We start from the raw sequence: 10,186 nt of genomic DNA on the forward strand, positions 1-10,186 counted from the left end.
ACCACTCAATCTTGTGTTGAAGTGCTTTTTTACAGCTGTAAGGTCAACAGGACTGTAGCTTTCGGATGTAGTGGTGCTTAATCCATTTACTAACTTCACTTACATAGGCCTACTTTGTAAGTGTGTATCATCTGACGTCACTCAAAGGGGCAGCAAACGCTGCCCCTCCCCTAGTAACATGATTATCTTCTGGTCCAACTCTGTACCTGACGCTCTTTTCTTCCAACCCAGTCCATTACCATACGCTCTTGTGGTCCAACACTGCTCAGTACCGTGATACTTATGTGGTCCAACACAGTACTGTGATACTCTAGCAGTGGTTCTCAAATGGGGGTACGTGAAGGCACTCCAGGGGGTACGTGAGATTTTAAAATATACATTTTTTTTTTTAAAGTAGCATCCATGCAAAACTCCTTTAAAATTAATTATTTAATAAATATTTCAGGAAAATATAAGAATAAGTTCATTAAATGAATTTTATATTCAGTAGGCTATTCAATTTCATTATCCTTAAAACCCAGAGTCTCACCCATACCAAGATGGTTAGACCCAACATGTCATATGCCACCTGGCATCACCTGTCAATCACTTGGATCAACAATGGAGTCGTGGTTGAAGCGTAGCAGCAATTCTTTTGAAAACACGGAGGGACAAGTGGCAAAGGAGGCCAAAACAAAAATGCTTTGCGCTGGTTAGGGGTACTTGGCTGAAAAAATATTTCACAGGGGGTACATCACTGAAAAAAGGTTGAGAACCACTGCTATATAGGATGTAGACTCATTTCCTAATATGCTTAGACTGTTGGTTTATTCCTGTGGCCTCTGGCTGAGCTAGAATGAAATTAAAGTAGTCACGTTTCTGCGTATGATAATGAGTGTTCAGGGCTCCTGGAAATGTTTTGCTATAGCTAATGCCTATCGCTAGGGGGCGCCAGGTCCTTAATATCTTACTGTTCTTCGTGTGTTGTGGAGGGTGAAATCTTACCACTGGGCGGTTTTAAGGTCCTTTTAATAGTTTTTAAATGTCTTAACGGCCTTGCGCCCTCTTATTTATCTGACCTGCTTTTACCATATCAACCCTCGCGGACCCTGAGGTCCTCCGGCACCGGCCTTTTATCCATACCAAAACCCAGAACCAAAACCCATGGTGAGGCGGCATTTAGCTATTATGGCCCCCACCTGTGGAACAGCCTGCCGGAGAGCCTCAGGACCGCAGAGACAGTTGATATTTTTAAGGGAAGGTTAAAAACACACCTTTTTAGTCAGGCTTTTAACTAGAACTAGATCTTAAATTCTTCTTATGGCTCTATCTTATTTTTCTGCTTCTACCTTGCTTTTAAAGATGTTATTAACCTTAAATAATTTTACTTGTTTTACTTATTTTATTTATTATCTTACATATTTTTATCTTTTTAAACTGTTTATTCTGTTAACTGTTTTTATGTTCAATGTTCAATATTTTTATCCTATCTTATGTTTTTAGTTTTTAGCTTTAACTCCAGTGTTTCCTCAGGGGGGTCGTCCACGCTGGGAGCTGTGTCTGGGCTGCTGCTGGGGGCGCTGTCCCTGGGTCCCTTCGGCTCCGCTGGCTGTGGTCTGTCGGGGTCGGGGGGCCTGGGCGCTGGTGCCCCCTGTGGCACGGCCTGCCACTCCTCCCAGTGTGGACGGCCCGAAAGATGGCGCTTCCTCAATCCTCAGTGTCATGCCATGTCTCCCTAGTGTCAGTAGTGAGAGAGAGTGTGTGTGTGTGTGTGTGTGTGTGTGTGTGTGTGTGTGTGTGTGTGTGTGCAGTATGGGGTGTGGGAGGGAGGGGTTTTTACTTGTAATTGTTTTTCTGTTTCTATTTTTCTGTGTGTAAAGCACTTTGTGTTGCATTTCCCATGTATGAAAGGTGCTCTATAAATAAAGATTGATTGATTGATTGATTGATAATGTACGGAATGAATGTAGCTTGTCTTATTCCATGTGCACACTACACCTATGACTTGATCCAGAAACATCAAAGCTGACATTTGAGTGAGTCTACATCTTGATACAGCTCTCATCAAAGTGACGGTGGGAAGAAGGAAGGTGTCAGAGGAAGTCTGTCGAAACCCACGACCCCAGTCTGTCTGCGACCCCCCACCCCAATCCGTCTGAACCTTGCAACTCTAGGGGGGCTGAACATTATGACGGTTTGAATTTGTAATGGGTTTGTTTGAACTAAAAGGTCCACAAAGCAGCATGAAAATGAAGCGGGTTAAATTGTGTTATAGCATTTATATTCCATACAAATTCCATTTTGAAGACCATTTGACAAACGATACACCTACAACACATCTGAATGCCAATGCTATTCCACACCTGTGGAAGATTCTCTCCTGTTGGAAGGATGTCCTATAAAAAAGGCTGCATTTTATCACAAGAAAGATGTAACTTGAAGGAAGTTATGACAAGTCCTGAATTCCCTGGTTTGTACCTTCATTGATCATTACACCCACAACCCCTTCAGCCATACACGCCTCACCCACACACACCTAGACCCTGTACCTATTCAAACGTAATCTTTACCGTTTTCTATCAGGCCCTGGTGTATCCTCATTTCCATATGAACTGCTATCATACCACGGGGGGGGGGGGGGGGTCCTTTGTTAGGGAAAGGAAGCTTGCGAAGGAGGACGAAAGGCCCTAGTCATTCGTCTGCCACACCCACACTTTGAGTCTCTGCTGCTCTGTTCTTTATCCCTGGGTCACACCTATAGGTGTTGGCGTTGTTCTCTAATGTGCGAGGTGAGCCACGAGCAGTGGGGTGTAATCCCCCCTCCACTCCCAGTAAAGCACTCACTGGTACTTCTTCGACTCAGCATGAAAAGACACACATTTATGTTGTCTCTGAGATCGCCACTCAGCATAATGACTGATCGTACCCTTAGCCCGGACCCACAATGAAAACACGCTTTGGGTGACCCATGTCAAGTCCACATGGAGCCAGAATGGGGAAGGATTACAATAGCTACTATTAATCATGTGTTATTGCATGCATTAATGTTATTAATGTTAAAATGTTGTAATTATAAACAAAATATTGCTATGTATGACTATTGGTACTTGCTGCTTATTCTCCCATTGAGCCACCTCTGTACATCTCCATAAGGTTAATATGTACTTGTTTAAGGGCCACATTGTGGTCCAAGAGTCTTTCTTTTTATTTATATACAAACAAATAATGCACATGTAGTCGACATAGGATTTACAATAATGTAGACGCCTGCAAGTTATCTCCAGATTCTAAAACCTGCTGTTACCATTATTAACCCCTAGATGGACACCTTCAATCACACACCGGATAAATAAAACGCATAGGCCTACCAGCTAAAGGTCACGCTCAGTCTTTTTATAAATACAAATTTAGTTTGCATTACGCAAACGAAAGCGTACATTTTTTTAAACCTACGAAGCCACTTTATCGTCATCGTATCATTCTCTTTATTAAGGGTTATGGGCTACAATGTGGCTGCATATAAATCTGCTGGTGAATGTTTATTTCTGTTGTAAACCGTGTCAATATCTCCCAGATAAGAATTTGGACACAATGGGGAGTTGTTAGTAGTTAAACATCAGTTGAAGCAATACCAGTTTTGGTCTGGCGCCTCGGTCGATTTGGTCACTGATAATTGCTATAATTGTGTGTTGCCTCGTTTCTCTGTCGCCTGAAGGAGAGTCAAATAGGCAGGCCTACTTTTGGGCATCGGGACAATAAGACCCATGTTTGATTTATTGAACTGTTAAAATGTTAGGCTACATAACTACATTAATAAAGCTGTTTATTTTGTTAAATAATCGTAGGCCCAATATTATTTACAAAAATATATTTATTTACAAAAATATAAAAAAATGTGTTTTTATATTTAGTTTCAGAATTAATGCTTGAGTATGTGTTGGTAAGCCGATATATTCATAACGGTGTTGATTTGAAAATATTACTGATATTTGCGCACGATTCCATGCTGTAAAAGTAACAACACACAGTTTTCTCGGCTATTGACTGGAACCGCCAGAAGGAGTTGCTGGTGCAGATATCGATCGCGCTACTGTGAGTTTTGCATGGGGATTGTTAGAGGGCAATTGAGTGTCAGTGTCTGTCTGCGTCGTCTCAGTGGCGCCATGTGCCTTTTTGGATTGCTAATTTCTTTAACCGCCTGCCGCTCCGCCCAGGACGCCCAGTAGGCCTAGTCATGCAGCTTCCACCTCTGCCGAGTTGTGGCCTGGGGAAATTTGCTTAGTGTGGCGCCGATTTGGCTATATATTACAAACGGAATTAAAGGTCCTACTTTAGTTGTGTTTTGTTCATAGTCGGTGTTCAACATGTTGACGGTGTTAATACCCACATCTCCAAGAAGAAGAGAAACAAGACCTGTTTTCATTGCCCATGTAAATCGTATAGTGTGGTAGGTCTTCTGGCACAATTAGGTAAACCTGGCCGAGTGATTGCTGTCTAAACCAATTGGAATGAATACAACATAAATGGTATATGGCATTATGGAAATAAGGACAATGAATCGGGGCTGTCCTGGCCAATAGGGAGCGAGGGGGAGGAGCTCCACGACTTAGTCCAAGGGAGAGGAGGCTATTTCTTCAACTAAAGATCCTCTATCAGAAGTCTGTATCAAGTCTGCTCCGAGATTTCCAAATTTTCCACTAGATATCTGTGTGCAATAGTGACTCCGTGACTGGACAGCAGCGCAACATATGCTGACATATTTTATACTTTTTCTTTTTGCCGTTCGTCGGGAGTACATTTGTCCTTTTTGCGTGAAGAGGCATCCTGCTTTGCTCTGCCTTGCCAATAATGCCGGACTTTTAACTACATTTCGCCTCGAAGAGCTTACTGTGGAATGATTATTCGGGGTTGTTTCGGTCCAGCGGAGGATTGACACATCGGGTCCGGAATGCGTCCGTTCGTGTTGTAGCTCCATGTAACTTAGTTTTCGAGCCAACCAGCTACTGGATACGAGGAGGCGAGCGTAATTCGTTGTAAATGGATCGCCATTCCAGTTTCATTTCTATTTGGCTACAATTGGAACTATGTGCCATGGCGGTTCTTCTCACTAAAGGTAAACTATGACTCCCTACGGCCCTTACATTGTTTTGTAAAACTTATTTAGAAATGCATGCAAAAAGCTGAAGGCTTCTATGACATTTGTTTCTTACTTGTCAGACCGTAAACTTGTCCTTTATACAGTGAAGCCTAGTATCTCAGAACTGTATTTCCTTAGCACCAGCAATAATACAATTATCCAACATGTCTACACAGCGAATTGCTATAGGCTATAAGCCTATAACGTTAGGTCTTCTGTGGTTTTTGTATTTTTCCATCGAAGCCATCAGTAGCATAATTATTGTTCGTGCACCAGCTTGTAATAACAATAATTAGTAGGTCCCCGGCCTGGTTCCAAAACCCAAAAGGAACCGTAACGCATGGCTCAGGAGCCCCCCCTCTCATCCCACGAAGGGCCTCTCCTTTCTAATGAAATATTCTCCAAATGACCTAGCCGGTCTCTCCTGCTCTAATCATTCACAGGGGAAGCACTGATCTTATTAACGTGCGCGCAAAAAAAAAACACATCGGCAAACACAGCCTCGAAAAGGACCCACAATGTTACTCCAACCCAGTCCATAGGGTAGGCTACACATAGCGCCTACACACACGCGCGCACTGTATGGCACACTTCATGCGCATTCAAGGGGGAATCTGGTGTGCATTTTCGTTTTAAAGTCTTGAAAATCCCTGAAAAACCATTCAATCTAATCACATGGAGCTACAAAGCGCACATCATTTGCTAGTGGCCTACCACGTCCATCTCAGCTTTGTTTTGAACGCACATATACAAAATATGCATAATTATACGGTTGCTGGAAGTTTTCTCTGAAGAGCTCAGAGTGCAACTCCCTCATCGACCCACCTTGCATCCAGAACGGCGCTCACTCCCCTTTACCCCGTTTCCATTTGCTTTGAAAGAAATTGATGTCGGCTGACAACCCACAAATTATGAGTTACTGTTGCCATTCTGCAATGCGGACCAACAATAATTATTTAGAGCTATAGATGAATCATTGTGCGTTCATGCTGGGTCTTCACGAGTTCATCTGTTTATGTATTATTTACATAGCCAATGGTAGCCTACATTAAAACATTTTATATGATGCCTAGTGCAATGAAGCTGCAAGTCAAGTAGAACTGCATTTTTAACAATCCGAATTGACAGCTTACAACAATGGCCTCTGGTCCTAAATGGACTAGTGTGTAACATAAACCAAAGCTAAGCGAGTGTCTTTTCCGTTCGTTCATTTCAGGGGAAATAAGGTGTTACTGTGATGCACCGCACTGCGTAGCCACCGGCTACATGTGCAAGTCGGAGCTCAACGCCTGTTTCACCAAGGTGCTGGACCCGCTCAACACCAACTCGCCGCTCACGCACGGCTGTCTGGACCCGGTCGCCAATGCGGCCGACGTGTGCAGCGGTCCCTCCAAGAGCTCAGACATTTTTGCTTCCCTCTCGGCCACACTGGAGTGCTGCCACGATGACATGTGCAACTACAGAGGCCTGCACGATGTGGCACATACCAGAGAGTCAACAGGTAGGAACCCTCGCACCTCGGCTGCACCACACTTCCTACTCAACACGGAGAGGTCACTGGCAGGTCCGCTAATGATTAGAAACGTGACTCTTAGGGCTAATGTTTTTTAGTTAACTATAAGGCTCATTATAATAAAAAAAAACACAACGTTATCCTATTGTGCCAGAGTGCAGTACAGTGTAGATGTAGGGTACCTCAGAAAACATGTATGTTTAAAGCTTGTACATAGACCTTTTTGTTATTTTCAGTTTTAATAGGCTCCAAAGAACCAGGGAAGGAGAGAGCAGCCATTTTACCTTATGCTCTTGGAACCAGATCAGATGTTTTTCAGGGCTTGTTTTTTGTTTAGGTTTTTTATTACATGTGCACCATGTAATTTTCACGCTGAGCTGGAACTTGCCTTGTGGAGTGAATATGCTTTTACTGCATGAAAAGACGTACTGTAAATCCCAGGCTTTTAGGGAAATGAGAAATGGGCATAGTGGAGGGGGAAGTGTCCAGCGGAGGGTTGCAGGGAGGGGGTCCCCCTGTCCAGAGCGCGCCCACAGTTCTTATTTTTTATTACCCCCAAATTACGGTCTGGCGCCCTGTATGGATAAAGTGACTCATTTTTTTTTTTAATGCTCGCCCTTGTGTGTTTTTCACAGACCATGGGCGCTACCCTCCGGAGAGCGGCAACCGGAACCTGGTGACGCGGGTGCAGGAGCTGGCCTCGGCCAAGGAGGTGTGGTTCCGCGCGGCAGTGATCGCCGTGCCCATCGCCGGCGGCCTCATCCTGGTGCTGCTCATCATGCTGGCCCTGCGGATGCTGCGCAGCGAGAACAAGCGGCTGCGTGACCAGCGGCAGCAGATGCTGTCGCGGCTCCACTACAGCTTCCACGGCCACCACACCAAGAAGGGCCACGTGGCCAAGCTGGACCTGGAGTGCATGGTGCCCGTCACGGGGCACGAGAACTGCTGCCTCACCTGCGACAAGATACGCCAGGCGGACCACGGGGCGGGCAACGACAAGATCCTGTCCTTGGTGCACTGGGGGATGTACAGCGGGCACGGGAAGCTGGAGTTTGTATGACTGTCGGAGGAGGGATTATTCAGCCGCGCGTTTGGCTGGCTGGCTGGCTGACAGACAGACAGACAGACAGACACAGACGGACTGACTGTGCCGCAGCGTAAATGTGGCGCCAAGATGGCACCTCCCTCGTTTGGTTCTTTTTCATTACCCGACCCCCAAACAAAACAAAACAGAACAGAAAGACCTTCCCACGTTTTTGTTTCATCTGTTATAACAAAAATATAAAGAGTGATCTCATGCTGTTTTTTAAAAAGTTTGTTTTGCTAAAGGAGCACTTTACTTGAAGATGAAAGGCGAAAAACCAATAGGGAGCTGTATTTGAACTTGAGAGGGTGGGACTGAGATGAAGAAAGCTTTGTCATTCGCCCCTGAGGATCCTGGACTTTTTTACACTGAACGCTGAAGGATTCCAAATCTGTCTTATTTTGCACATTTTTGAATAAAATCAAACAAACTGTAAAGTGGTCTTTGCCTAAACGAAGAATTTTTACACTGACACCAGGGTACAAATAACCGACTTGTTTGAGGATTGAATAAAAACTAAACAAGTTCAGAATTCAGTGTTTGACCAGTTGTGCGCACTCCTACGTGCACATATAATGATTCAAGCCTGTTGTAAAGATTTTAAATATATATATGCTGTGTGACTCGTTTTGGGTGAATGTCCAACATCTTTGACTATAAGCTTGATTGTGAGTGTGAATGAGAACGAAAAACAACCATTAAAAGTGACTTTTTATTTATATGAAGATTCGCTCTTCTTTTTGCTGACATTTTGTGAATCCTGTGGTGTCTTGCTGTTATTTAAAACAGTGTAGTGACGTCTAATGAATGCTCCGTACCTCGCCCGCTGCCTCAAATCTTGGAGATATAAATATATGAATCCATGCTTTCACACACTTTGCTAGAATCCTAGGCTTTTAGGCATTTGCGGCCTGACATCAGAAGCTTCCATGTTCACGACTTCAGGAGTATAAATGTGTTGACTATCAATTGCGGTTTTAGAATATATGCGACTGAATCTGTAATCAGCAGTTCTGAACTGCTTTGGTTGGAGGATGTCTGTAGTGTGTGTGTGTGGCTCTGTGTGCACACTTATGCATTTATTTGCGTGTGACCCAATAAGGGTCACACGCACAGCAAGGCCTTGCTTTTCTGTCGTGTTGGATAGCCCACTCAGTCATACTTGAACCCACTTCGGAGGTGAAATTTTCAGTTCCAAACCTCCCTCCCCTTATTTTTTTCTCTATATTTCTTTTAATGTCAGATTTGCTGGAAAGAAGTGGCACCATTATAAAAAAATTTTTAATGGCCTCTGCTATGCCAGTAAGCCTACCCCAAAACATTCTTTCTGAGCCGCCCACTCGCCCATGGGTGTCAATAAAGACGGGCTCCAGGCGAGCTGTAATTCCACTGTGTTCTTTCTACTGCACTGAAAACAAAGCCAGGGCACATTACATGCTTTGACTAATCCAAACACTGTAAATGCCCCCCCCCCCCCCGCCAAAGAAATCTCCCAAGCATGGCATTGCTTCAAGCTTCAAGCATTGCTTCATGCAAGATGTAACGGGTCATTTAAAAACATGCAACATTATAATGGATTCAACATACTCTGGATGAGTTAGTTTAGCGTTTGCTGCGATCGACCCATCCTCAGAAACTAAGCAGATATAAGTAGCTGATCTGGATAGTTTAAGAGTTACACATTTAATACCATTGTTGGCCTTAATCTGAACAGTTAAGGGATTAAAAGAAAATGTATTAGGAGAATCCCAGATAAATGACACCTCGTGTAAGCGTCCCAATCAGCACAGCGTGGACAAAGCTCTGATCTACCCCCCCCTTCCTGGTTCTTTCCCTGTCCTTGTGTTCATGTCACGCTGCACTCCCTGTGAGCAGGGGTCGCGCTGGAGAGAGGTCGCGGCGGCGTGTCACTCTTGTCGGTCACTCTTGTCGGTCACTTCCATTCTTTTCCATTAGCCGACACAGGAAAACACTATTAGCAGCCAAGCACTTAACAGCCGCTTGCATAACCCCCCCACCCTGCCCCTGGACTATTACCCACCATTATCATAACAGTGTCCTTTTTCTGCCGCTGTGGCCCTAATGTTCCCTTCTGTTTTCTCAAGCCCATAACGCCACTGGCCCGCTCACCTGCTGAAACCAGATCCAAGATGGCTGTGTGTGTGTGTGTGTGTGTGTGTGTGTGTGTGTGTGTGTGTGTGTGCATGCGTTCACATGTATGATGACTACTACAACCTTTCGGGTACACCCATGCATACGTGCATTGTACCGACCTCACGCTGCCCATAAGTGCTCATGGTCGGACCACACTCCTACCAATCAAAATCTATTAGCTCAAGTGTATGTTTGCACACACAGGGCCATTCAGGCCTCGGAGGTTACACAAAGGAATATCTCTGAGAATCTCTCCGGCGTGTGTTCACTGCCCTCCCGCTCACCCCTGGGCCTGTGTGCTGCTGGGTGCGGCGTCAGG

The 10,186-nt window shown here is 44.6% G+C and overlaps 1 protein-coding gene across 1 annotated transcript; it reads left to right on the forward strand.

Moving 5' to 3' along the window:
- Positions 1-4,650: 4,650 nt before the first annotated feature.
- Positions 4,651-8,423, forward strand: bambia (BMP and activin membrane-bound inhibitor homolog a). Its single transcript, XM_084475505.1, has 3 exons — positions 4,651-5,092; positions 6,333-6,617; positions 7,265-8,423. The coding sequence occupies exons 1-3, from the start codon at positions 5,017-5,019 to the stop codon at positions 7,687-7,689; spliced, it is 786 nt and encodes a 261-aa protein (XP_084331631.1). The 5' UTR covers positions 4,651-5,016; the 3' UTR covers positions 7,690-8,423.
- The last annotated feature ends 1,763 nt before the right edge of the window (positions 8,424-10,186 follow it).

The sequence above is a fragment of the Micromesistius poutassou genome (genome assembly GCF_964030765.1).
Source record: "Micromesistius poutassou genome assembly, chromosome: 11".
NCBI classification, from domain to species: domain Eukaryota; kingdom Metazoa; phylum Chordata; class Actinopteri; order Gadiformes; family Gadidae; genus Micromesistius; species Micromesistius poutassou.